The sequence below is a fragment of the Alternaria ethzedia genome (assembly GCF_023757985.1).
Source record: "Alternaria ethzedia strain BMP 0044 chromosome Unknown scaffold_3, whole genome shotgun sequence".
Lineage (NCBI taxonomy): Eukaryota > Fungi > Ascomycota > Dothideomycetes > Pleosporales > Pleosporaceae > Alternaria > Alternaria ethzedia.
In genome coordinates, this window is record NW_026056196.1 from 1,848,203 (window position 1) to 1,875,518 (window position 27,316).

A 27,316-nucleotide genomic window follows, 5' to 3' on the forward strand; every position below is an offset into this window, starting at 1 on the left:
TCTCAGGTGCACTGCCGAAGTTATTGGTGCCTATTTACTTTGCCTCTCGTCGTTGCATTGCGAAGAAGACCATTAGACCCTGACCGAATGAGCTAAGAGCTTGAACTCTGACAAGGACGACCAGAGTTGCCCGGTGTATAGGACACCTGCATGGTATGGCCATGGCACGCTCTCTTCTTTACCGGTGTTATCTAAGACCTTGATGTTGAAAAGACAGCACGAGCGGCTTGCAGAGATTCAGCTCACAAACCGCCAAGCACAAGAAACACAATCTTTGTATGGGTATCACATTCTTCCTACATACGAAAATACACATCTTATTTCTATATTTCCCTAAAAGACCCCTCAACAGGCTTCCTACTGACCCCAGTATACTGTTGTTGAGATTGTTGTTGTTGCTGTTCCGTGCCCGGAGTGAAAGCGCGATATGGCTGCTGCTGCTGTCCCACACTCCCCGCCACAGGTGTATACGACCTCTGCCCTGGGTATGCCGGAGCCGCATTTGTGAAAGAGCCATGGTTTGTTGACTCGGAAGCTGCATAGCCGGGCTGCAACGCTGCTGGTGCTGGCGGGGGCGTGTAGGTATCGTACGACGGCGTGGAATCGTTGTTGTAGGCGTACGGGTTTGCCGCGGGTGGTGAGGGGGATTGGTGGCGGTGGTCGGGTTCGTCGTAGTAGTCGCGCTGGTCGTAGGTTTGCGGTTGGTTGTAGGAGGGTTGTTGGTTGTAGGGAGGTTGCTGGTTGTATTGACTGAGCTGGTCGTGGGAGTCGTAGGCTTGGGGCGCGCCTGGCGAGCGGCGGCCGTAGGGCTGTTGCTGCTGCTGCGGTTGCTGTGGCGCGTATCCATCGTTTGCGCTGTAGACTGGCGATAGGGTATGCCCTGGCGAACCTCTGCGGTAGTCGTCCTGCTGCGCGTATGGTCGGCCGTATGCACCCTGGCCGTTCAACGGGGCTCCTTCGCTGACGAAGGAATCGTTTTGATAGCCGCTTTGAGGGTAGCCCTGACCGTAATTGTCCATTGGCGACACTGGGGACCGGCCCGGGCCAGGCGATCGTCGTTGTGTGGGCACAGCCGCCGCTGCTACGCCTGCCATTGATCCTCCTATGGGACTGCCATTGCGGTCTAGCCTGTCCATCTCCATGTCGCCTTGCTTCTGGGGCATGGGTTGTTCCTCGACTTGGACATGTACGTCGCGCCCGTCTTTCCACGTGGGCATTGCGGGAAGCGAATCTTCGTTGACGACGGCTCGTGTCGAATCGAAGGTCGCGAATTGCGGTCTCTCGGACTGCGCGGCTGGCGCGAAGGTGGGCATTGCGTTGGAGCGATATTGCTGGTTCACCGGGCGGGTGTCGATGGGCGGAGGAGGCGGCGCAGCGGCATGCGCCTGGGCGTAGGGGTTCTGGTTGTAGGGGTTCATGGGAGGAGGAGGCGCTCCATATGGTGTGGGATACGGGGCGGCGAGATCGCTCTTGACGCGCTTGTGGCCTCTTCCACCACTGCCGCTGCAGCAGCACGTGCAGCATCTAAAGCAGCAGCACGCGCACTCGGCGCCGCAGCATATGCATCGCGCTATGCAGGTAACGACGGATATGACGATGAGGGCGCCAATGATGATTACGACGATAACCGGCCATCTGTTGTCTGTAAGCAAAGGGGAAGCAGCCCGAGGCCTGGCGATTCAACGCACTTGCAGTAGGCCTTGGCCATGCAGTTGTCCCATGAACTGAGCGTGTTCTTGGCCTCATCCAGCGGGTTCTGGCGCGCAAACAGCGAGTGGACGAGTAGCGACGGCATGGCGATAGCGAGTGTCCAAAGAGGCGACGCGTTGGGTGTGTCTTCCGTCCAGCGGGTTAAGGGAGTCGTTCGCGGTGCAGAGGCCGGCCGGGGTATATGGCTATGGATGGGGATATAACGATCGACGGGACAGGACGTGCCTCATGTCGCTACAGGAGTTCACGGCATCAAGGAGGAAGTACAAGGCGAGGCGTGAGTGTCCGGGTCATGTGGTGGTGCATCGCTTGCTTTGACGTCCCCTGGAATGACGCTGGGTGCCAAAGGCGAAACGGCCGTGAAGCTTGGAAGGGGCGGGACATGGCCAAGCACCCATGCCGACGCGGTCGCCGTGGCTGAGTAGCCGCTAATCCGCGTTTCGCACCAACATGCCCTCTTTCCCCGCAAAGCCTATCGTGGCGCTATCGTATTTAGACCCGAGTGCAAGATTGTGTCCTCGCTTTTCGATCGCGCGCAGTAGCTTTACCATGGTTGGCAACCATATGGCGCGGAGTGGAGTTGACAGCGGGGAGGGAGTACGCAATGCTGGTGACGCCTCGCGGCATGCCATCAACAAGAGAACGCCGAACGTCAACAAACCCGACATCCTCGCATGCCATTCCGGTTGCATGGCACGATCGTCTTCTCCAAAGCTTGTAGTGTACTACGCGTTCAACAGGTACCATCCGGCAAGAACGGCAGAGGGCGTGCACTTCTATCCGATATCCGACATTGACATATGTAGAGCACGTCGTCTCCTTAGGTGTCATGTCGTTCCATCTATTCCACATCAATGATGCCCTTTACTCATGAACTCCGAAATTGGATTGCTGTCTGGTGTCTCGTGAGTTTGTTGAGCGGGTGGTATGATATACTCTACGTCTGTCTACGCCCTTACAGCTTGCTCGGTGGCAGATGGCATGCGCCTTTCTTCAAGCCCATGGAACAATGGGCTGCTTTTGATAACCTATACGGGGCGCAAGCATGTATACAAGGCGACACTGTCTTATCGACCAAGACCAGCATCAGCTGCTTCGAGGTGAACCTCCACCTAGCCTACTTGTGCCAACTCGCTCGGCCGGGCGCGCTGCGTTCGACATTGGAAGGCAGGCGCGTCGCCGGTCGGTTCGCTCCACAGATAGCTCTATGTGGTCTCCTCGCTTTTGTCGTACAGGCAACAAAGCAGATGTTTTACAGTAGGTTCAGTACTTCTCGGAAGGTGTTTGCGAAGACATACTGAGCGTCAATGTAGTTGGAGTGCAGTCCAATTCCAAGGCCTTCAAAGAACATACATCTTCCAGTTTGATTTGGGTTATGGTTAGGTACGCCGGTAGCGCATCGTATAACACAAAGTCTACGTTAACGTCCAACCCAGTTACGCGTCCCTTACCATCTCTGCGTGTGCAGCAATATCCTTTTTGAAAGAGATACACGCTGGCTTGTTGGAGGAACACGTGACCCAACCACCTCCAGCATCTACCACGGAGAAGCCGCCGACACAGGATCCACGATAGGCATGCAAGATATCTTGTTTACCCACCGACCTCTCCACAGTAGTCTTGGACGGTGCTGGCCGCGTCCACAGAACCAAAGTTCCCAGGTGCCAAGGGCTGCCCCTCCCCCACCACCCAGCGGCAGCTTCCCCTTCCAGCCAGCTTCCAGCCGCGGGCCTGCCACACTCATCTACGTCACCGATCACGCACTACCCGCTTGCTACAACGCCCAGGCCTACATAACCAGCCATGTCTTCAACCCCCTCTGTTGCCGAACTGCAAGCCTATTCTGAAGAAGTACAAGCCCTTTACAAGAAACTTCCCAACCTCCGCGACCTGCCCGACAACAAAGTCAACGAGACAGCCGCACTCGAACAAGACGTCAAGAACCTCGACGTGAAAGAACAGACTCGTGAAGACAAAGTAGACGCCTACGTTAAAGGGTTCCTCTACATCGGCGGCCCGAAACCTCGACGACAGAAGCAATCAGTCACCACATCAACCTAAACAAACATGCCGGACCACCCAATTGAGCAGGGCGCCGCTGGCAGTACGTGGCACCTTCCTCTTCCCACTCACCACACCACCCAGCCTGCTCAAGCCATGACTGACGCGTCCCCACAGGCCTCACCGACAAGATCGCAAAGGAGTCCTCCGACTCGACCGCATCCTCGCACGACAACCACGCCGAGGGCGGAAACCTACTCGCTTCAGCTCACAACTCCAAGGTATGCCATTCGCGTGCCGTCGTTATACATCTGGGTCGGAACGGAAGCTAATGTAGTTGTAGGGCCCAGCCATTCCGGACAACATGCCCAAGGCGGAGAGCAAGGAGGACCTTAAGAAGAGGGCTGAGGAGTTGAACAAATAGAGTGGTAGAGGAATACGTCGATGTGGTGATCCATGTCTGGAGGCTATACATATATGCAGTCCCCAAATCTATTTTCCAACCTACAGTCTGGCATTGCCAGCAATTTGGACCCCGTTCGACAACCGCAGCCCAAAAGGCAATCCTCTGACGTATCTGTCGGTGTATGCAACTCCATCCATCTCCGCAAAAGCTTGCTCGATGTCCTTGTACATATCGTAGGCGTTCATCTCTTCAATGGTCAACTTCTTCGCCTCGTCCTCTACCTTGTAGTTCGCCATTGATGTATTGCTGCTGAAGCCTGCAAACATTTTCGTCAATACTCATTCTTCAAAAGGTTAATGATACCAATGTACGTACCAATGCGTTCGTTGATATTGGACGCTGCTTTGGCAGCTGAAGCCTGAACCTTTGTCGCGCGAGGTAGTCTGACTTTCTCGTAGACTGCGAGCGACTCCTGCACATCTCCTCGGAAATAGTTCTTGCTGAAGAGAATGCCCAGTGCAGCCGCGTCTTCTATCGCCATGCAGGCGCCTTGACTTTGGTGCGGCATCATCTGGGAAACGAATGTTAGTTTCAATATACATAAGAATGGGATTATGTAGGGGTGGTAGTGTCTTACCGGATGTGCAGCATCGCCAATCAACGCGACACAGTTCTTAACAACATACGGATAAGGCTGATGAACCCAAAGCCGCCACGGCCGCACCTCGATACCAATAGCAAGATGAGCTTTTACCTTCTCATCGAGCTCAGGGTACGGCGCAAGCAGTTCCTCGACAGGCAAATCGGCACCGCCCCACGTCTGATTCGCATAGTCGCCTTTCTCGCGCGGGAAGAAGCAGTAATATGAGAGAAGTTCGCCACCGTTGCAAGGTGAGAGGACGATCTTGTCCCACTTGCCCTCCTGGCCGCCCCAGTACTCTAGTGCGCTGTTGAGGGAGTAGTCTTCGAGGCCGAGTTTTTGGATGTCTTTCCGGAGGACGTTGGCGTGCAGGCAGCTGGATTCTGCGGGGTGTTTCTCGGGGTTCAGGCCGATTATCTTGCGGGTGACGGAGCCGATGCCGTCGGCGCCGATGATGAGGTCGTGGCGGACGGTGGTATTGTTGGAGAAGGTGATTTGGTTGGTTGGGAGGTGTATACTTTGGCACTGCGACTTCTCGTTAGCACATTCATGCGAAGAGAAAGATCGTATCTTACCGGATGGTTCACCAACAACTTCACCGGCATCCCCTCACCCTCCTCCTGCAGCGCACACTCCATAAGCATCTTATGCATATACTGCCGATGAAACATATTATACACATAACCCCACCGCTCCTCATAGTCATCAAGATCGTAAACGCTAACCGGCTCCCCCGTCGTCCAGTCCCGGTTTATGAGCTTCTTCAAAACAACAGGATCGCCTTTCTCTACATCGACACCCCATTCGTGGAGCCACCGGGTGCCGTTGGCGGCGCAGGAGACGGATGCGCCTGCTTCGCCGGCGAAGTCGTTGCGCTCGTAGATTGTGACGGTGTGGCCGGCGCGCCGGAGTGCGATGGCGCATGAGAGACCGCCGATGCCTCCGCCGATTATGCCTACGCTTAGGGGTCGCCAGCCGGCTTCTATTGAGCCCATGATTGCAGGGTTTGTGTTGGTTTTGTGGAGGGATGGATCGCTGAGGAGTTGGGTGTAGTTTGAACAATGGAAGACGATATTAAGAATGCTAAGAGACGAGTATGAGGATCATGATAATGGAAGACGCCTTTCTAATATACCGTACAAATACCATCTCCAGCTCATGCTCTGCAGCATCCCGATCCGGCTCGAGCCACACGGCTGATGCGAACCTTGCAAACTCGGAATCGTCTTATCTGCAGACGGCTATGTGGAAGCAATAGGCACCAATATCTTTGCAGACTTTACACAGACTGTAGTGATAAGACCTGCTGCTCATGACCAAAGTCGGAAGTTGGAGAAGTGGCGTAGCCGTAGCATGTCTGTGTAACGTCAATACGTGATACGTAGCCGACACGGAAGATCCGACGGAAGTCTTGTCGGATCGCCCCAGGGCTGTCTTGCAGGAGTGTACTAGTGGCTGAGGGATTGTGATCCTTCCGCCTCGAGACTTGCCATCTACTCTGGATATGCTTCGACTTCGCGGATGAACTCTTTCTCCTATGCCTTCTTCTTCGCAATCATCGATATCCAGCCTCGCTGGACTTGTGTCCATCCATATTTGACACCCGTGATTCGTTTGTGCAGCGCGAAGCCATCTTTGCAAATGTCATCGCACTGTGTTGGCTTTCGCATCCCACCAAGTCGTACGCTGATTACTTGTCAGGACTTCCTCAGTCATGCGATGCTGGGGAGCATGCAAATGCTGCTGTCACCGTCTCTGTAGTTGTTGCATCACATCTGCTACGTCGATACAACGGTAGGTCTTGCCTGTCGGCACATTCTGCGCCCGGAACTCTGCTTCCGTCGGATGTTGCGTCTTGACCCACTATTACCAAATCCTCGAGATAAGAAAGATAACGCCTGCGCAATGAAGGTATGGCGATCACGGATGGTGAGTTGAATAAGAAGTGTATTTCTGAGCGATGTATGATGTTGTCGGACCAGATCTTGTCATTCGGCGAGAATTTTAGCGGCGGTCCTTGTTGTGCACCTGCCGGCCGCCGTCGGCTGTTTCCAACCAACACCTTTCCACAGACCCGACTTTGACGTCGCAAAGAGCAACTTCTCACTATCTTGCTCTGCACTTGCCTCTCTCAGCTCATGTGTCGCATTCGCATGGTGTACTTGGGGCTTTATTCCAGGCGTTCAGATTATCACGCTGTCCCGCACGCCCATCACCCCGAAGATTTACACAGGTAGGTGACGAGGTGCACGGTAGTAGTACGAGAGAACACAACTCACTGAAACATCTTACGGTACGCCCAAGAGTCTATAATTCATGTCTTAATGCCAGCTAGTCTACGTACAGCGTGTTCATCACCCCCAGGCCGCTTTTCCCTCAATGAATATGATACTGGATAAAAAGGTCATCGAGCGCAGCGTCGTCTCTATTGGTCAAGCTCCTAGATTTGCCAATCGCAGCTATACCTTGAAGGATTTGAGGACTGATAATCTCGATCGCATTATCCGACTCTTCGCGCTTGCGCACGATGATCCAACCCGGTAACCCACACACCAGCAAGGCTCGATCGTCAACCTTTGTCTTGTCTGAACAGGCCAAGAGGCAGAACGTTCCAGGATTGACCGAGCTGCTCACGTAGCAAATCTTCCGCTCAACCTCAGCGATGAAGGTAGACAAACAGTTTTGAGTTGCCATGAACTTTTGGAACCACCTTGGAGTCTTGGTGCCATCCATCCAGAGAGTAAGGCATCCTTCAAGCTTGTCTCTTCTCGACCCAGAAAGAGTCTTTCCCCAGTTGATTCGATCTTTTTGGCTTGGCCATGCAGCCTTGGCGCTGATTGGGAAGAGCTCCTCAAGTGTTGGCTGCGCATAAAAGATAGCATGGATCTTGCAGCCAATAGTTTGCGCCCAGTCTGCCCATTGAAGCATGCTTCGTAGGTTTTCCACATGCGCACATCGTTCGTCGGTCTCTATCCCGCGATATACACGACATGAACGATGCCTGAATCCACCCATCCAGTGATGGCGAAGGGAATTCCACCTCGAGAGTTCAGGCTCATCTGCCTCTAACGCTATCGCCTTTATCGGGTAGAAGGAAACACAACCGCGAACGGTACCAGCGTCCCTAGCAAGCACCGTGAGCATGTTTTGAGTAGAGTCTACTGACAAGTTCTGCCGAGCACGGAGCATGCGGAGTCTGTCCTCTGACCCTGGTGGATACCTTACAGCTATTCCATGAAGATCGGTTCCTGGATATCCTGGTACGTCGCGCCAAGTGTTGCTACTGAAGGTAGACCAATCTGGAATCCACGATGGGGTACCTGGTAGCCGTCGCGCAGCAGCGATGTGCAGGAACCTTAGGTTACCAGTCGTCTGAAATAGATGAATGGTGAGTTGTCGGTAGAGTAAGGGTATCTGTGCCTCCTTTGCGACGTCATATATCTGCGCCGAAAGGTCAATCACTCCACGCTTGCCTAAGATGGCCCAGATACCGTATGCCATGTCTCTTGGATCGGTAGCTGCTCTCTGGTACAGCGCACCCACCAAGTCGTCTGACGCAGTCTCCTTGATATCGCCCCGATAGGTCTGATATTCGGGGCGCAGCTCGAAGCAGATGAATATGATACAAAGGAAAACCCCGAAAATGCCGATGTACATGAACGCATTCTCAGTCCTACGCGCAAGTACAAAATGTACTCTCCACTCAGGATACTTTCGAGAGCAGACAGACACAACACCGACCAACAGAGTTGTCATTGTGTATGCCAAGAGCAAACCAGTCGCTGTACTCAACAGCCATCGGCGTGTCAAGATGATTTTCCTAACGATGGTTTCATGCTCTTGGAGAGTGTGGAGCACGCTACGTTCCATCGGTCGATTAAATGATTGCAGTTGCCCCCTGTCAAAGACGATTGCCTCCCATGCGATGGCTGCCCTGGGAAAGTGTCTGAACGAAGATCGTAGAAACAAAAATGTCCACTCGAAATCGGACCACTGGACGTGTTCGGTTCCACACACAATCACTGGGTATGAAGCCAGCAGGATCTCTTGGTAAGTCCACAGCCGATCCTTCCACGGCCGGTCGAAAAGGTAGACGAGATCTGCCCCTGAGACGTATTGCACCCTGCGAGTGAACTTAGCTAATAGAGGCGAATTGTTCCCTTCAAGTGTTAGTTTGATATACTTGGTAAATAGATGTGCACTTACCCCGAAATGGTTCCGGGTGGTACGTGAGACTCCACCTGGAAAGACCAAGACGTAGCGCTGCAAGATAGGGTCGATATTGCGGTGGTCTATCCGGCACGACGTTGACATATTTCTTCAGGCCGCCGTCCGCCAGGTATCTCATGGCGCGGTTGGAGCTGTCATCACCCTCTCCCAGCCAGACATACACTTGCGCAGCCTTGGTGTAAATGTCCCCCATGAGAGGAATCTGCCACGCCTTCTCTTTTCTCACGTCTTCTTGGTCGATGCAAATCGCGTCAACCCAGATTACCAGACCGCCGAGCTTCTTACTCAAGTGCCACAAGGCTGAGTAACAATTCTCGCCAACATCGAATACAACGCCGTCACATATGATGCTGCGCTTAGGTGTTGGTTTGCCCCACACGTATGATAATGCTGTGAAAGCGGGATTAAGGTCGAGATTGATGATGCGTAGAGTGCATTCGACTGGCGTGCTTTTGGTAGCATCTTGCGGAATTGGGCGCACGTCGAGGACGCGTATTATTTTCGTATGTGGGCGAAGAGCATGCCTTTCGTAGACGGCCTGCTTATTTGATGGATTTTGTTCAGCTTGCTCTACGTGCAAGGTCGCATCTGCCATTGTTGGTGTGGCACACTGAGCGCGCAAGGCTGAGAGATAGATAGCGCGAGACCTCGAGAAGATGCGTAGGTTGGGCGGAAGCGTTTTACGCTACAGGGCATCTGAGTAGTAAGCGGGAATGAACTTGACAAGCTGTACGTTAGGAGTTTGTAGAAGTGGAATACAGTAAAGAAAAGTCTGTTGCGAAGAACTTGGGTGAGCAAGGCTGAGAGACACTAGTGTGTATGTGCATACACGACCTCGCGGATGTTGTATAATTAGACTGTGTGGCTGTCGTAGCGTTTCCTTGCACTTTAGCATAGAGAAGATTTGATGTAGCCTTGGGTCTGACGAAGCCGCTTTACGTAGGCAAGCTGGTTTAAGACGCCGTAGATGCTATATCACTACTCATCATGCATGCGCTACATTGGTTGCCTTCCGGGTGTCAAGTTAGACAAATGAAGCATTGCGACGTTGTCGTGAAAGCGTTGGAGATCGAAGCAGACTCATCAGATTCACGCGCAGTTGGAAATGCATATACGACGTTATAATTGCGTTCCGATTTTCTTCATCAGTTACTTTTGAGCATGCCATCTCATTCATCATCATCCTTCCTCGGCCGCGGCGGCTTCTGTCCATACACCAGCGACCTGCACAACACGTCAGCACCATTCAAACCATTACCACCAACTCAACGACCATCAACTTACACTTCCTGATACGCATGAATCCCCCTCGTCCTCAACGCCGTCCGCATATGCGCAAGATAAACCTCAACCTCCTGCTTCGTCCACCCCATAATCGTGGTAAGCAGATACAAGCTCCACCCCTCAATCCCCTGCTCCCAATTAATCCTGTTATACTGCCCCAGCTCCTTGAACCGCTTATCCGCCGGCCAGCCACCAACCGGCAACTTCCAGCGATGTTCAACAACATTTATAAAGCCCGCGGCTTCTATCCCCGCGCGCTGTTCGTCGGCTGTGCGCAGCGATTTTCCGAAGCGGTCGCCGAGTTCGAGCGAGAGCTTGCCCCAGCGGTCGTAGATGGAGCCGGGGGTTACGGTGCCGTCGTCGGATTTGGGGACGACGGAGAATTCGAGCTGTTCGATGTAGCCGCCGGGTTGGAGATGGCTTGGGGAGCGGGGTTAGTATGGGTGCTGGTTTCTGAGGTGTGGGGTGTGGAGACGTACTCATAGCACTCTTTGTAGAAGGCGGGCCAGTCGGCTACGCAGCCGAAGAGGGATCGGATGTGGATGAAGTCGAAGTGGTCTTTCTTGTACAGCCATGGCTCGGTGAAGTCGTCGATTTCGAAGCGGACGTTCGGCGGGACCATGGACGGTTGGGTGGGACTGAGGTCCGTTCCGAGTACCTGACTCTGTTAGAATGGTGTCGCGGAATATTCTTCGCATATCTGTACGAACCTCGGCCGATGGGTATCTATCCGCAAAGTCGCTGTTGGTTTCGCGTCAGTCTGTCGGTCGACATGCGAGAACGTGAGACTGACATAGCCCAGATTCCTGACTGGTCAGCTTATGCGTTCGTCGATCAGGGTGTTCCTTGCATACCGGTGCCAGTTCCCAGATCCAAGACGTGCTAGAGTACCCGATTGTCAGCCCGAAGCCAACAGTAATGGTGTCTTGTCTGGCTCCAAACGTACCATGGGCTGTTTTGATATAGGTGCCAGGAACAGCTCGCCATCGAGTAAGAGGAGGCAGATGTGGTGACTACCCAATCCAGTCAACACACGTCCATCGCCAAACGGGTCGCATGCCATACACAATATCGAGCTGGTCTGCCGAAGTCTCATCATTCGGCCCCCCTGTGCTCACTTAGGAACAGCATTGGCATGGAACGAGCGGGCAGCCCACAGTATGATCCTTCCTTGTATGCATGGTATCGCCGGCCGTTGCGGTACTTGTAGTTGTATACGGCCGATTTCAGGGACGTCGTCTCGCTTCGGTCCGTGTCAGAAGGCGGCTGGTTGGCGGGTTCGTCATCCTGGGAAACTTACGATGCCGAATCGTCGCCAAATGCCGAGTCGGTTTCGTCCGAGTCCTGGACGCTGGTGTTAGCAACGCGACCATCGTTCGCATGGGGACACGGCTTACATGAGCGATCTGGGCTCCAATGTCGGCCATGTTTTATGAGGCGCAAGATGGATGATTGTCGCAGCGAGGGGTTTGCAGGTATCGGAACAGTGCGAACGAGAGGGTCGCCCTGCCACCACTTAGCGTGACCTTTTGTACCGATTGCAACGTTCAGGCCAGCAGCTCGAACTACTGCCTTTCGCTCCCGACAGCCGTGTGACCGCGGCTCTACGCCGGCGACATGCACGCATGCAGACAGTCGACCGGCCAGACACCAGCGCTATCAGCCAGGTGCTCCGGTTGGCCGCGGTCGTCCGCAATATGGAGAGTTGTCCTTAATGAAGTGGGGATGGCGGATGCCGTCGTCGACTCGTGTCTGCGAGAACTGCGCGCGACCATTGAGGTCAACTTCATCCTCCTACTATCCTCACTCCGCCCGGCGAACTGTCCCACCAATCAATGCCGATCGTCGAGTCCCTACCCAGCGCAGCGGTACTGCTGTCCGCGGGACTGACAGCCCTGCTGGCCTACGTGCTGTACGCAGTGACCTACAACGTCTACTTCCATCCGCTGGCCAAGTTTCCGGGACCGCCTCTCGCCGGCGCTACGACATACTGGAAAGCGTATATTGAGTGCATCGCAAACCGGTCCTTTTGCCACTTCCTGGTCGAGCTGCATGCGCAATACGGTACGAGGGACCTGGCACGTAGTACACAAATGTGCAACGCTGACCCGTGTGGTGCGCGACGATAGGCGACGTTGTTCGTATTGGACCCAACGAGGTGTGTGAAGCATCGCGAGAATGCAGTGAACCCCACTCTTGTGCCACCACGTGTCGCTAACCATCATGGCCTAGCTCCACTTTGCCAACCCCCAAGCCTACCACGACATCTACAACAACAAGAATCGCTGGGACAAGGAAGCGACGCTCTACAAGAGCTTTAACGAGGACAGATCTAGCTTCGGCTATCTCACGTATGCCGAGGCCAAGAACCGCAAGGATGTGCTCAATCGCTCCTTCTCGCCGGCTGCCATCGAGAGCTCCGAGGGTCTGTTGATTGAAAAGACCAAGGCTCTCTGTGCAGCCTTCGAGCGGCAGAGCAAGGCTTCCGCAAGTGTTGATCTGTTTTACGCATTCCGCTGCATGAGTATAGATGTCATTACGACCTTTTGCTTTGGCAAATCCATCCACGCGGTGGATGAGCCTGACTTCAAGGCGCCTATCGTCGTGGCTCTTGATGCGGCGACCCCTGTTGCTATGTACTTCAAGTATTCTGATTTGTTCAAGAACTTCATACTCAAATGTCCGCCTAATCTGTCCAAGAAGCTTAGCCCGTTGACAGCGGGCATGATCGATCTAAACCAGGTATGTTCTTTGCTCGTTGGGGCAGCGGTCTACTGACTTGTTGAAGCTACTCTCGCAGCAGATCAATGAGCTCACTGACGACCCAGAGAAGCTCAAACTTCTCCCTCACAACATGACCATCTACCATCGGCTAATGGACCCGGAAGCGCATCGCGACAAGCAGATTCCATCGGCTGAGAGCCTGTATGAAGAGGCCCAAGCGCTCATGTTTGGTGGCACAGACACCGTCGGCAATACCCTCATGGTCGGCGCTTTTCACCTGCTCAAGCATCCTGACAAGATGCAAAAGCTCAAGTCGGAACTATCCGCGGCATGGCCATCTCTCGTCGGAAACGAGCCCACGGTCCGCGATCTCGAAAGGGTACCGTATCTGACGGCGGTCACCAAGGAGTCGCTCAGGCTCTCATCGGGAGTTACCGCGGGCCTTTTGCGCATCGTTCCCGCAGCCGGTGCAACGATAGCGGGAGTCGAGGTGCCGCCGCAAGTATGTCTGCATTTTGCTCTAGGCTAAGACGCGTGCTGATTGCGTGCTAGACCATTGTATCGTGTGGGAGCACATTCGTCCACTTCAACACCGATATCTTCCCAAAGCCAGATGAGTTCGTTCCCGAGCGCTGGCTCGATGAATCTGCGGACTTGGACAAGTGGCTCGTCGCCTTCTCGCGCGGCCCACGTATGTGCCTGGGAATCAAGTAAGTCGATCTCGGTAACTTCAAGTGAGATCCGAAGCTAATGTGGTAACTTTTTGCAGCCTGGCTTGGGCGGAGTTGCGCCTCGGCTTCGGCCACGTCTTCCGCAAATTTGACCTGGAGCCCAAGGGGAAACTGTAAGTCGACTGAAGTTTCTTGCTCGTATGCTAAACTAATGACGATCAGGCCTGAGCAGCTGGTGTGGCGGGATGTGTTCTTGCCCTTCTACCATGAAGACCATTTGCAGGCACATATGCGACCTGTAAGTGCGTGATAATGTTGTGTCGGACATGGAGCTGTTGGGGTCGTCGAGTCATTTCATAGATTGTGCGAAGACGACAAAGGGATCAGCCGACCGTTGATCGTGCTCTGGACTTGCACACGTGTAATTGAGCGCCGATCAGTCGGAGATATGGCACCTGGGCGCAGATCAATATAGTATGAGCTAGTGGGAGCCGAGGTGCAAAGGGGGACAGGGCTTTCTGAAAGAAGTTTGTCAAGCTGAAAAGGGCATTGTGACTTGTCGCTGTGCCTCTAATCGGCGCATGTGATGTATTGCTGAGAGGCATGTTTCTGCAGGCGGTTCCAAAGTGGTGAAGGGTTGCATCCGACAGGGTGTTGAAGGATGTGACGAGGGCTCTGGGTGCACGACATTGCATTAGCTGCGGGTTCTATTGCGGCGTCAGCTACATGCGCGTTTGGTACAAGCGCGGAGCACTGTGGTTCGCCGCCTCGTCCAACCACAGCGCTGAGCTGGGGGGAGAAGTGAAGACCCCGCCCCGTTTGAGCAAGGAAGAAATTGAATAGACGCGCTGTAGTCTGGATTAGTATAAGGGCGAAGGTTAGCAATATCTTAAGCACCAGGTAATTTAGTGATATGACTTTTGGACGTGCTTGAAGGGGATGTGGGGGAGCGGACAGCAGAACACGAAGGTAGCTGGCGATCATGTCGATCAGCAGCAGCGACGAGAGTTTGGAGAGCAGGAGCTAAGGGCGGCGGAAGATTTGGAGCCGATGGAGTCGAGAGTTGGAGCTTCCCAGGTTGTATGAGACGATAAGGTTGGCGATGTGTGCCAATCGGAAGGGCAAACGGGTTGGCAGAAGGGCCGATGATTGGCGGGCAGGTGTCCAAGCATGTGCGGCGGAGCGAGACGAGATGAAGGGTGACAGGCGGGCCGCAGAGGCCGGGCAGCTAGCCAGGTCGTGGATAGTTGCGAGGGGACAACTGAGGGTGGACATCTGAAAGGGCATGCGATCAGCCAAGGGGTTTGGATGCAGCGATTCAGGCGTCTCAGGCGTCGTGTGGAGAGAGTGGGATGCAGGCTAGCTGGTTAGCGACGCGGGCGCATCGTCTGGTGCAGGCGAGCTAGACCCCGTTGGCTGCCATGAACTCGACTTCTCCCCGCTGAAATACTGCATACCAGTACAGACGACGTAGCATCACAACCGCCTACCGCCTCCCAGCAGCACCCGCCCTACCTCTACGCTCGCCCTTTGCCTGTCCTTACACCGGTGTGGTCTCCAATGTCCCCATTGCGCCTGGGGTCCGCCAGCCGTCGCACACGCCTTGACCTGGGCCCGCCCTCGCTGTGAGCGCCCTCACGCCCTCACCATGCCCGCCACGGGAGGCAGCCGGGCTGTCCACGCGCCGCCCTCGAAGCCGACAGACAAGGGCAAGATGGCACAGGCCGCCCAGCCGCCGCGCAGAGAGAGCAGCGCGGGCACCTCAGCCCAGCGGCCCGGCATCAAGACGCGCGCATATTCCGCTCCCAACGTGCCCAAGAGCGACACCGACGCTGGCAGCGAGCTCGACCGCACCGACGAGGCCAGCGAGGCCGACGAGATTGCCGACGATGCCTTCTTCCAGCGCTACCACTTCCCCCAGGCCACCACCCTCTCCACCCAGCACGAGGAGGGCGACAGCAGCGCCGAGTCGTCGTCCGACACCGAGGGGCCCCTCTCGCCCACCCACCACAAGGACCGCCAGGCCCTGGATGCCGCCTCGGAGCCTTCGAGCGTGAGTAGACGATGTGTTGGGGGGTACCCGTGGATAGTAGTAACTTACATACTTGCAGTCGACCAGCGACTCGGCATCAACCATGCAGGACCTCAACATCGCCGTCATCGGCGCGCGGACTTCGGGCAAGAGCACCTTCATCCGCCGCGCCCTGGGCCTGCCCGACACGGCCACGACGACGTCGTGCTCGCGCCGCATGACCATCGACGGCACCCCCTACGTCGTGCGCTTCCTCGAGATGACCTTCAACGACGTGCACGTCGGCGACCGCAGCATCATCAAGTGGCCCGAGACGATACACGACTTTGCGACGCCGCGTATGGACGCTGCCGTCACGCTCTACGACGTCACAAACCACGAGAGCCTGGGCAAGGTCCCGGAGATGCTGAGTGCGTACCCCGCCATCGCGTCAGCCGACGCGCCTCGTACGCGACATGCTGACTGAGTCCAGGCACACTGTCCAAGGCTCACCTGCCCTTTATCCTCGTCGCCTGCAAGTGCGATCAGCACCCCGCCCACCGCGAGGTCGATCCGGCCGTTGTGGAGCAGAAAGCAAAGTCCTTCATTGGAGACGTGAGCGTGTTTCAGACCTCCGAGTCGTCCCCGGAGACGCACCGAGGATGCCTGTCCGTCATCACTCGCGCGGCCATAGCCGCCAAGCGCCGTAAGTGGCTCATTTCCTTTTGTTACACGCCCAATTGCCCATACCCAATGCCCCCTCAGTGCCCCCAATGCCCCCCAATGCCCATTCCAGGGTGCAAGTCATTGACCCCCTGCAGCCAGGTCCCAGGCTTCCATGGCGCGGCGCCGGGCCAACTCTTCCGCCGTAAAATCAATCACCCAAAAGGACCTTTGGAGCCGCAAGCACGAGCGGGCTAGCTCGGAGATCTCCATGAGGTTTCAACGGGGTTCAAGCGAGGTCAAGGGCCACCGTTATAAGCCCAGCGACACCAACAAAACTTTTTTCAACGCTGAAGAGTCCCCCGGCTATGATTCCCAGGAGTCTGATGACAACGACTCGGACGCCGGCCAAAGCATCATGTCGGTGAAGCCGTCGGATGAGAATGGCTACACCTTCGAGCAGCTGGTCGACCGACTGCTCGCCCAGCCCATGTCCAAGAACGACTCCAAGTTCGTCTCCGTGTTCCTGGCCCTGTATCGGAGATTCGCAACCCCGGGCCAACTACTAGAAGCCATCATCAAGCGTTTCGAGTCGCAGAACAAGGAAAAGGAACTGCCCATGATCCGCATCATTGCCCAGCTCCGTTACCTGTCAATATTGCAACACTGGGTGGCCTACTACCCCGGTGACTTCGCCTACCCAACCACACGCCGACTCATTCGAAGGTTTGCATCGTCGTTGGCCTTGAACCGGGAGTTCTCCGTCGCCGCAACGGAGATTATTCGCGATCTTGAAATGGTCACCGAGGACGACGACACCGACTGGGCATGCAGCGACCGCCAACGAGCCCAGAACGAGAACATACCGACATTCCACAACAACGTCCTGGACGAAGACTCCGACGAGGACGAGTTCTCAAGAGCACTCGGCCACATGTCCATGAGCAGTTCGGCACGGAATTCGGTTGCCCGCAGTAGCGTAACCGGTGGCGCTTCATCCACCAACGGCTCCATGGGCTCATCGCAGATCCTGCTTACCCAAGTCGAGAAGAACGAGCGACTCGCCCGACAACTGGAACCCAACCCAATCAAGCCCATGTCCAAGATTCAGTGGCACCAGCTTATGGGCGAATCGGACGAAGCCATCGCAAAGGAACTCACCCGGATAGACTGGATCATGTTCTCCTCGGTACGACCACGCGATCTTGTACGTCACGTCAGCTTGAATGCCGAAGAGAAGAAGCGATGCAAGAACCTCGAGAACGTGACACGTATGACCGAGCACTTCAACCACGTCGCCTACCTCGTCACGAACTATATCCTCTTACGCGACAAGCCCAAGCACAGGGCGCTCATGATGGAAAAGTGGATGAAGATCGCACGACAGCTTCGGAAACTCAACAACTACAATATGCTGGGTGCCGTCATGGCAGGCATCAACGGCACCGCGATCGGACGACTGGTAGCGACTCGCGAGCTGGTCCCTCAAGCCACCAACCAAGACTTTTGGAAGCTCGACATCCTCATGGGTCAGACCAAGTCGCACTCCGCATACCGACTGGCGTGGGAGAACAGTTCCGGCGAGCGCATACCATATATCCCACTACACCGCCGCGACCTCGTATCGGCTTCGGAAGGCAACTCAACCTTCGTCGGGGACAAGAAGAAGACAGACTCCGCGTTCGCACCCCACCCAGGCGTCAGCGTCTTGGAAAGCGTTGTAGGGAAACGCGACAGCCGAGAGCCACCGCCAGGCGGCGTCGTCGGCAAGGAGCGGATAAACTGGCGGAAGTTTGAGATCATGGGCGAAGTCATCGTCGGAGTACAACGCGCGCAGGGTACCCCCTACCCGAACTGGCAGCGGTGCGAAGAGATTCGGAATCTGATCTTGGACATCAAGATCAACAAAGACGACGAAGTAAGTCCTCTCCACTGTTGGTGTTTCCAGTATACTGACATCATCTAGGAACTCTACGAGCGCAGCACCCATCTCGAGGCGGGCAGAGCCGACGAGAAGAGCAGGATCGCAAGATGGTTCCGAGAGCGTTAGTGCTTCTCTTCTTACTTACCCACCCATCCCTAGCGCGCAGCTTTTCTTATCTTCATCTTTCATGTTGAGATCAGATAAGCTAAGTGCAGGTCTTTGACTACAGCCGGGCGTCTATCCCTGCCCTCGTTGCCCTCCCTACCACCAACACAGAACTACCAAGCCGCCGCGAGCACCACCAACTTCGTGCGCATCTGAGTACACCCACACCCACATCATCCACACCATCTACAACGTGTCGCATCTACACCACATCGCATCTCGGAACTATCTACACCACATATACCCATTTTATCCCGGAGCGGACTGCATTTTTTATAACGACATTGCTTTTGTTTGCTGTTTCAAACATTATGATTGCACACTCATCTGCTACCTGTCGTCTATCTCTCTTATTTTTGTTCTGGCTTCGTTGCACGATACCTCATATCCCTATTTTGGCGTTACTTTTATATAGCGGGGCAAACTACCACACGGTTACGTTATCATCTTCCTTTGTTGCAGGCGGGGGTGGGTGAGAATGGCGACTACATGGCGGAAAAGGTATGCGTAGTATTGAGAGTAAGTGGAACTGGCTATATCAATACGAGCCGCTTTTTGATCGATTGTTGGATGTTTTTCTGTGATAATAAATGCTTGATGCGAGAGTTGCCGAGGCCGGTACCGGATGATGCTATAATTCGTGGGACCGCCGGCGCCACCAACGTCTATGTACCAAGAATCTCATGAGTTGAAGCATCACCCAGCGGCGGGCTACAAGCGATCCAAGGATGGACGAATCACAGGCGGCAAACGTGATAAGTGGCTGACTTCAGGCAAGCAGCGCACGGTTGGACGCCTATCGCTCCTACTACAACAACGGCCGCAACTCTTCATAGCCCGATCTTTCTCTTTCACCCTGAGCTATCTCTTCCAGTGCCCATGTGATCTTTCCGATTGTCTTTCTGTTCTTGCATCGTGCGAGCCTCTTCCCGCAGCCTGGGTATCACAGACCGCACTTAGCGAACCACGTCGACGGTATCGCAATTGTCCCGCGTGTGGAAGCGCATTTTCCATGACCTGCGTGATCCAACCCAATTCCAGCTCCAAGTCGAAGGCGCGCTCGACTCTTTGCATCCTGGTTGTTACCGCCTCTGGCTCACCTGCGAAAGTCGAGAACTAGACAGCTTCTCCCGCATCTTGCAACAACGCTACGTTACGATAAGAGCCCATTTGCTGAAAGATCAACAAACAAGAGATACTTCCTAGGTCGTATTCTCTAATTGAATCTAGTGGGAGTTTTGATTCAAGACCGTACTGTGGTAGAGCACCTACCCTCCCACGCCTTCATCAGCTCATTTCCAACTTCTGGGCCCAAGTTCAAGACCGAGTCGCTAGACTGTCACTGCTCTTCCTTCAGATTACAACAACGGACAGCGAAGCGATGTATCCAACTGGTCGAACCCAATTTGTGTATGAACCGTTGGTCAATCCAAATTCAGTGCGCTTGCTCAGAGTGATAGCGCCGGACGCCTTTGGTCAGGTCCTCGTTCAGCTGTGGGAAGACACAGAGGGTACAGCATACAGATGCCTTTCGTATACGTGGGGAGACCAATCTGAAACCTACCCAATTTGGGTAAATTACCAAGAGGGGCCCTGTCCAACTAGGATAAATAACCAAGAAATGCAAGTCGGAAAAGATCTTTATGACTTCCTGGAACTTGCGAGCCATGGCAGTTTCGGTGAGTACTTTTGGATCGACGCGCTTTGTATCAATCAAAGCGATGATGTCGAGAAGAGTCTGCAGGTACAGCGCATGGGAGATATCTACAAGAACGCCAAAGAGGTTCTCGTGTGGCTTGGTGATGGCAAAGAGAATCGTATCCGAGACCTTTTTTTGCAGATGGAGCGTGCAATTGCCGTCTCGGAGAAGACTCGTTATGTGAAGAGGAAAGGCCTCCTGGGTGTTGGGCCGACTGGTTTGAGAAGGTACGGTGACGTATGGGTTGCGCTGGACACGGCATCAGCTGTTCGCTCCAATAACGGGTGCTTCAAGGACAGGAATGATCTTTTCGATATCTGTACGACTGATTTGGCAAATCACCCTTACTGGAACCGCGCCTGGACTGTACATGAGCTATTATCGGTACGGAGTCCGCAACGGATCTTCGTTTGTAGCAGGGGTGCACAAACGCGCGCTTTGGAAGAGCTATTGCATTACTGTCAGGATGATCCACGGTTGAGGAGGATTCAGATGCTACTGAAAGGGACCTACTTCCGCCACGGTTCCGCAATCCCCTTCTGGTTCATCTTCTACCAGCTTGGTCCCACGCTGGAATGCCGCGATCCTCGAGATCGCATCTACAGTCTACTCTCTGTGACAGGGCATGAGGGATTTACAGTCGATTATAGCGAGAGCACCTTTGGCTTATTCTTCAGATCGGCCACCCGTTTTTCAGCGTGGGCCTGTCCTTATCTTTTGACGCTGTTGTGGTATGCGCTCGGAATCACGCGCAAGAGTGTTGAGGAAGCTTTCAAGTTTAGCCATGGACTCCAAGTGTCGATTCCTATGCGCGCGACGAATTATGCTCGCGGACTGAACTTACGAAAGATTCATGCCCGCGGACTGGATTTGCGAAAAAGATGTTGCCCGCGCGGCGGTTTCACCGATTGGCGTGCTACAATCGAGGGCTGTACATCTCGCGATATACTGCTCTGCCCGAGTACCAATGTTGGAGTACCGGGGCGAATCGGTGAAGAGATACCTGACCAAGAGAACATACATGTTGTGGTACGACGTGTGTCGAAAAACGATCTTTCCCTGTCACTCCATACTCACAGCTTTGGAGTGTTTCCCTACTCCAAGCAGATAGAGCTGTGGTTCGACAAGGATGGGATTGAGAGTAGGATAACCAATTGGAAAGATGCTCGACGGTATGCTGGTCTATGTCGAAGCAACATTAACTCCAACGACGATGAAAACAAGGACGACGGGATCATGGACTCGTGGAAGTTGAAACCACATTTCACTCTCAAGATGACTCACGAGTACCCGATCGCGTGCGTGGGTTTCATGAAATCGCAAGGGAAAGAGGCTATCAAGAAGAGTCTCCAGAGTCTTGAAGTTGGTCTTAGGATATATGGCGATGACAGCAGCATTCGCGGGATGTTGTCGGCTACAGCGGACTTTAGCACAACCTTGTAGACTATATCGTACATCCAGCATATATTACGCACCATGTACGATAAGGCATTACGCGGATAGTGGGCTAAACCCCAGCAAAGTCAAGTTCTCTCGGTAGACTTTGAACACATTAGCCGTTGCTCCACTGCACGCGACCGAATTCACGTGTACGCCTAGATACTACATCCCAGGCGATCGCTATCACGTGCATTTGCGTGAGTTAACAGGAGGAAACGTTCTTATTCATGGTATCGTGCACTACAAATAGAGATTATCGAATCTTAGACACGCGCTCGAAGTAGTCTATATCGTCAGTTCCGCCAACTTAACATCCACCAACGATGTTTTCGATCCCGACGCACTATCAACCCTCGAACTCTTCATCAGCGCAACCCCCATCAGCGCATCCTCCATGCCACCGAGCAGACTCGCCGCCTGCTCCTTATCCCAATAGCTCTCATTGAAGCACACGCTGAGGACGAGTTGGCCCTCCCAGACCCACGTGTGCACCATCATGCGCATCGTCAGGGTCTCAGCGCCCAACCAAAAGTCTCTGACTTTGACAAGTCCATCGCCGATGTTCTTGCTGACCTGCTCGTCTACTTCACCCAGGAAAGCAAAGCGCGGCTGCGGTGATCCGTCCGCCTCGCACTTCTTGACATACAGCGTCTCTTCGAGGCGCTGGTGGAAGAACGGCGACGACGGGAGATACGGCGCGTAGCCGGCGGCATAGACGGGTGCGAGTTGCGAGTAGTAAGAGTCGAAGTCGGTTTCTGGCGAGACGATGACTTCCGTGGTGATGACGCTGGTGTAGCTTGTGGGCGAGTTCTCTGGCGCCGCGCCTTCTGGGATCAGAGTGCGGAGGTTGGAGTGGAACGAGGCCATGAAGCTTCGTGCTTCCTTTGTTTGTGCGAGTTTGGCAACGGAGCTGATGAGGGCGGCGTGGAGAGCGACGTCGATGGCCAGAGCGCGCGTCTCGCAACTGTCCATGACGGTCTTGGTGTCGCGCTTGGACAGCTTGACAAAGTGGCGCTGAGTGTACCCCGGTCTCTGCGATTTCATTGTGGGTGTCAGCTCCAGGGCTGGCTTGTGGGGCTCTAGTGCCGCAAGACGACTCTCAGCTTGCGCTTCAATCTCGGGTGTCTTCTTGTGCCCGATTCCAAGCGTCAACTCCATGCTCGGCGTTAGGTTCTTGGCACACCCGCCAAAGACGAGGTTAGGGTTCATGTTGGCCAGGGACTCGACGAGGTGGTTGAGGCAGAAGATTGCGCCGCGGGCGTCGACGCGGTAGTGCGGCGACCAGATCATGACTTCGGAGGTGTCGGGAAGGAAGTAGCACATCATCTGTTCGTTCCGTGGAATCCGTCCCAGCAGTTCATCAACAGTCTTGCCCTCGGCGACGGAGAATGTCGCCGAGACCCACAAGGCGATGGAGGGTTCGTCTCCGACGCGGTAGATGTATCGACCGTTGTATGGGAATGCGGCAATCTCCGGGTGGTTGTAGCGGACTTGTTTCCAGGCCGTCCGCAGGTAGGCAGCAGGGTCTTTGATGTCGGGGTGGAATTCGAGTTTGGCAACGGCGTTCTTGGCCCAGTTGTCGCGGCCGATGGCGTTGGGGACGTTGCGGGTGAGTATGTTGATTCTCTCGAGGTAGGTCTGCGCGCGCTCCCATCGACCTGGTCGGGTCTCTTTCCAGGTGGCGTCCTCCATGATCGTTGAGTGAAGCGGGAGTAGGAGTGAGGCAGAAGTAAGGGTCAAAAGAGGATGAGTAGTAGTCACGTCAAGACTTTGAGCCAAGAGAAGAAGATGGGCCAAGGGAGGAGAAGATGTCGAGAGAAGAGTATGAGCCAAGAGAGGAAGAGACAAGAGATGACAAGAGAATATAAGACAGCTCAAGAGTTGGAGAACAGGTGGGCAAGTGCAGCCGATATATCGTGCCGCTTCCTGGGGTACGGTCTCACATATATAGTTAAGTGGGCCGCCGTTACAACCGTGGAGTTCAAGCTGCGGATATCGAACGATTCCAGCGGCGTTACGTCGGTGTAGAGATGCGGAAGCGCTAGTCCTGGCGAAGAGGTTCTTTCACCGTTGATACTACACACCTGAGTTCGGCTTGGGCGAAGACAACTTGGGAAGGGCCTTTTCCTGCAGCCACCAAATACACTTGGTCTGAGGCATGACCCTTCAGTGGAAGCAATATTCTACGCTTGTGTGCACGGGCGCACTTCGGGTTTCGAGCGCTGCGTGTTCTGGACGAGTCTGGGTCGTGGTGTCGAGACATATAGCCAAGGATGCGGGTCGAGGCGAACGGCCCGCTGCAAGCTACGTCTAACCTTCCCATCGCGCATCGCCGTCGTCATCATTGCTTTTTGTTCGCGTAGAGGTCTCTCAATTCATCGCTGTATAACAGGAATACTTTTGTTGATAATGGGACATGAGCCTGCATCGTGTGTGTCGAGGGTTTACCGTAAGCCCGATCGTAGTTTCATACCTAGAGTGACCTAGACGTCGTTAGCGTATCCATGTCAAACTTTACGGCAATGTTCGCACTAATAAACCGGAATTTCTTCACGATCTGTGGAAATCGATTTTGTGCGACAGATCGTGGGCTGAAGAGGGTTTGTAGAGAAGAGTCGTGAAAGTAAGAGTATTAGCAGTACACCAACGGAGTACTATATCCGTGCGCGAGGCCAAATGAGCCGTCGTGCGCAACGCGCCGCTGAACGCTCTCAAGGATTTGTAAGTATGAGAGAATGCTTTCAGTGGGTACAATAAAGAGAGATGGCAGAGAGGGACATGAAGTGCATTCGAGGGTTCGCAACAAGGTGTTGACGATGACGGGTAGGAACAGTAGCAAGAGGAAGAGGAGTGTGGTCGTGTGTGATACAGAATTAGGACATCAATAAGGTTCGACAGGCGCCAACACGGTGGTGAGGCGTGAGCACCGACGTCATAGCGTCGATGGGAACGGCTAGCTGCTCCTTGAAACACTGCCATTATCGATAGCGGCAACGCCGACGTGAGCACCAACGACCCAACGAGTGCACCACCTACGTACATCGAACATCGCGACCCGACTAGACTGGTCCATGCCGACAGAGAAATAATATACGAATGCGAAGTCAGCGACCGCCGTCATCCTGTGCGCGTCGCATCACCCCTCATACCCGCACTGACCCCAAGGACTGGACTACGAGCCCCATACTCCACGGTCCAGTACTAGTCCCTATGGCCTCCGCAACAGTTTCTAATGGCCTCCACAACACACCGTGATGGCCGGCAATGCCGAACCTTTTCTCCATCGGACATCCCAAGACCAGGGATCTGAGATGTGCTCTGCGCGCTGCCCAAGACACATCCGCCGGACGCGTTGCATCCAAGTCTCGGGCACTTACCCATGGTTCAACCCGAAAGAACTGAGCGCTCGACTCTATATCCGCCCTACACGCCGGTTCCCAACGAAGCAGAGGTTCTAGGTATCAAATCTCCTCACCGAGTGTCGTGAGCCGAGGCATCGCAAACGAAGGGACAGCATCCACCATATCACATGTCTGGGTTCCTACCATTGCCTATGCACATCCGCGTGCCCTCTCAACGACCGTGGCCTCATGCATCAAGACCAACCGCCGCCTTCCGACTACGCTCCAGCGCATCTATTGACACACATTAACAACGGCATAGACGCGGATACGATTATACGGGTGTGCGCAATGCAAACTGCACCGGGATACTGATGTCACCCAGAGCATGACGGACCGTCCTCTTTCGGCGCGATGCACTCCCGTATACCTCCGCGAACTTCCCCAGAACGCGCGATCGAGCATGCGCCACGGTGCACGACAGGAGACAACGTCGCGATATAACTGGGCAACAATTGTGTGGAGACGTTATATGGTCATCTACGAAATGGCCTGGGTATAGCGAACAGTAGAAGATGGCACAGTGATCTCGGCATAGAGTCTGGAACCGCACTCGTTGGGTCGTTGCTGCTCACATCGGCCTCGTCGTCATCCATGAAGGTTATGCTCCCAATCTACACGTTGTTGCGCAAGCGACGTGAACTGCAATGGTCGGCAGCTCATGTCATATTGCGCATTCCCGAGCGGGAGCTTGCGGTCTTGACATCGTTGCAATCACGACGCGAACATTAACTTCAGCAGCCATGCCCGCCATCGCGTTCGCGTATCAAGGACCTCAGCTGACAGCAAGAAACTCGATTGGTCCTACACATACCTCCCGGTTGAAACTATCACGTAGGTATCGGCAAAGGATCAGAAGAGTTATGCACGATGTGTAATTCTAGGGTACATCGTCGGGCTTGTCCAACTACTGAACATCCTCGTGCTGCCTTGGAGAGTGATGAGAGCGGGTGCAGCGATATCCCCTTCGACAAAACACTTAACAGAGTGACTTGGCCATGTCAAACAAGCGCCGATCTCTCGCGCGCGCCACCGAGAACGTGATGTTCATCCCCTGCGATCGAAAGTGGTTCGCCATCATCTTAAGAATACCTTTGTGGGCGTCTGCGCGCGCTGCTGTGTACACAGTCTTGAGTTCGCGCTTCATCCCGACACTCAGAGCTCGCCGTATTTTGTCTTTCGCGGCCAATCTCTCGTACTCCGTGTAGTTACAGAATGGATCACCGAGCTTATATATTCGCTTATGAAGCGGCCCCAGTGGGTGGTTCAGGATTCGAATGCGAACCTCGCAAGTCTTTCTAAGCGCCATTCTTCTCAAAGTCTGTTTCACAAACTTGTGCAAGTGCTTGGTTTTGCACTTGGTCTGCGCACTGGAAGCCCTCATATTCCCGTTTTGTACTTGCTGCCGTAGATACGTATCGTTGTACCAAGACGCAATCTTCAGACTAACGTATTTGACCGCGGTACTGTGCTTTTGCGGCCCACCTAGGTAAGTACGAAGCTGCTTGCCAGCGAGATGGAAGGTATCCGAGAGCGCAACATACACAGGGTCTATCTCAGCGCGCGTCGGGCCGAGTATCATCTTGGACGCAAGCTCATCGTTGACCTTCTGTAACGGCTTTTGTACCGCGGGATGCTTCACTTCTTCGTATATGGTCTTGTTGAGTTGAAGGAGTGCGGTTGGCATCCGGCATACTTCCCAGCTGCAGATGCATGGCTCGGGGAAAACGGGATCGTAAACGATGGCTGCTAGGTAGTTGTAGATTTGGCAGCGCAGTTCGGTCGGTAGGGCCATGAATGGAGAGGAAGCTGTACCATCTGTCGTAGCTGTAGATGGTCGTGGACTTTGGCAGAGGGGTTGTTTGCGCTTTCCCTTCTTGATGTCGTCGTTCGCGGGTGTCTCATCGCCGGCCGGCTTATTCAGAGGATGTGCGCATGTAGAGGCGCCGCCTGTCTTAACCCTCTTGGCAGGCTTTGCATTCGTGACTGCTTCGTTCTTTCGCTTTGGAGGCATCGCGGCGGTATGGGTCGAGGCTTCTCGTGCGCCGTGTTGCCAGGTGTCGGTATCAGCTCAGTTTGATACTTGAATGTTAAGTGTGTCGGAAAGAATATGGATGAGAGACGAAGACGCGAGTAGCATCTGGACTCTGAAAATTTGCTGTTTCGTTTTTGTGGTTGAGCCGTTCCAAGTTGTTCAATGCTGACCAATGCAGCATCCACGATACATGGCTGTGGCCTGGACGTACCGTCAATGAGCAGAACCCGGCACCAATCAGCTGTACACGAGATGTCAAATATGAGTTTGCCATGCAACAAGATCCACACAAAACCGACGTCGTTGCCAACA

The 27,316-nt window shown here is 54.3% G+C and overlaps 8 protein-coding genes across 8 annotated transcripts; 3 read left to right on the forward strand and 5 right to left on the reverse strand.

Moving 5' to 3' along the window:
• Window positions 1-323: 323 nt before the first annotated feature.
• On the reverse strand, window positions 324-1,795 carry J4E87_002106 (uncharacterized protein; the record flags this gene model as incomplete). Its single annotated transcript, XM_049373745.1, has 2 exons — window positions 324-1,503; window positions 1,689-1,795. 2 exons carry the CDS (start codon window positions 1,793-1,795, stop codon window positions 324-326), a joined length of 1,287 nt encoding a protein of 428 aa, XP_049237115.1.
• Window positions 1,796-3,513: 1,718 nt separating this feature from the next.
• Window positions 3,514-4,135, forward strand: J4E87_002107 (uncharacterized protein; the record flags this gene model as incomplete). Its single annotated transcript, XM_049373746.1, has 3 exons — window positions 3,514-3,676; window positions 3,889-3,992; window positions 4,055-4,135. The coding sequence occupies 3 exons, from the start codon at window positions 3,514-3,516 to the stop codon at window positions 4,133-4,135; spliced, it is 348 nt and encodes a 115-aa protein (XP_049237116.1).
• An 80-nt stretch (window positions 4,136-4,215) lies between these two features.
• J4E87_002108 (uncharacterized protein) lies at window positions 4,216-5,752 on the reverse strand (the record flags this gene model as incomplete). The annotated part of the gene is made up of 4 exons (XM_049373747.1): window positions 4,216-4,433; window positions 4,493-4,688; window positions 4,755-5,282; window positions 5,333-5,752. The coding sequence occupies 4 exons, from the start codon at window positions 5,750-5,752 to the stop codon at window positions 4,216-4,218; spliced, it is 1,362 nt and encodes a 453-aa protein (XP_049237117.1).
• A 4,515-nt stretch (window positions 5,753-10,267) lies between these two features.
• On the reverse strand, window positions 10,268-10,893 carry J4E87_002109 (uncharacterized protein; the record flags this gene model as incomplete). The annotated part of the gene is made up of 2 exons (XM_049373748.1): window positions 10,268-10,691; window positions 10,751-10,893. The coding sequence occupies 2 exons, from the start codon at window positions 10,891-10,893 to the stop codon at window positions 10,268-10,270; spliced, it is 567 nt and encodes a 188-aa protein (XP_049237118.1).
• Window positions 10,894-12,106: 1,213 nt separating this feature from the next.
• J4E87_002110 (uncharacterized protein) lies at window positions 12,107-13,976 on the forward strand (the record flags this gene model as incomplete). The annotated part of the gene is made up of 7 exons (XM_049373749.1): window positions 12,107-12,335; window positions 12,401-12,429; window positions 12,504-13,013; window positions 13,060-13,497; window positions 13,548-13,705; window positions 13,765-13,839; window positions 13,889-13,976. 7 exons carry the CDS (start codon window positions 12,107-12,109, stop codon window positions 13,974-13,976), a joined length of 1,527 nt encoding a protein of 508 aa, XP_049237119.1.
• A 1,338-nt stretch (window positions 13,977-15,314) lies between these two features.
• J4E87_002111 (uncharacterized protein) lies at window positions 15,315-18,390 on the forward strand (the record flags this gene model as incomplete). The annotated part of the gene is made up of 5 exons (XM_049373750.1): window positions 15,315-15,719; window positions 15,778-16,108; window positions 16,171-16,383; window positions 16,499-18,258; window positions 18,307-18,390. 5 exons carry the CDS (start codon window positions 15,315-15,317, stop codon window positions 18,388-18,390), a joined length of 2,793 nt encoding a protein of 930 aa, XP_049237120.1.
• Window positions 18,391-21,853: 3,463 nt separating this feature from the next.
• On the reverse strand, window positions 21,854-23,260 carry J4E87_002112 (uncharacterized protein; the record flags this gene model as incomplete). The annotated part of the gene is made up of 1 exon (XM_049373751.1): window positions 21,854-23,260. The coding sequence occupies one exon, from the start codon at window positions 23,258-23,260 to the stop codon at window positions 21,854-21,856; it is 1,407 nt and encodes a 468-aa protein (XP_049237121.1).
• Window positions 23,261-25,948: 2,688 nt separating this feature from the next.
• J4E87_002113 (uncharacterized protein) lies at window positions 25,949-26,983 on the reverse strand (the record flags this gene model as incomplete). The annotated part of the gene is made up of 1 exon (XM_049373752.1): window positions 25,949-26,983. One exon carries the CDS (start codon window positions 26,981-26,983, stop codon window positions 25,949-25,951), a length of 1,035 nt encoding a protein of 344 aa, XP_049237122.1.
• Window positions 26,984-27,316: the final 333 nt, after the last annotated feature.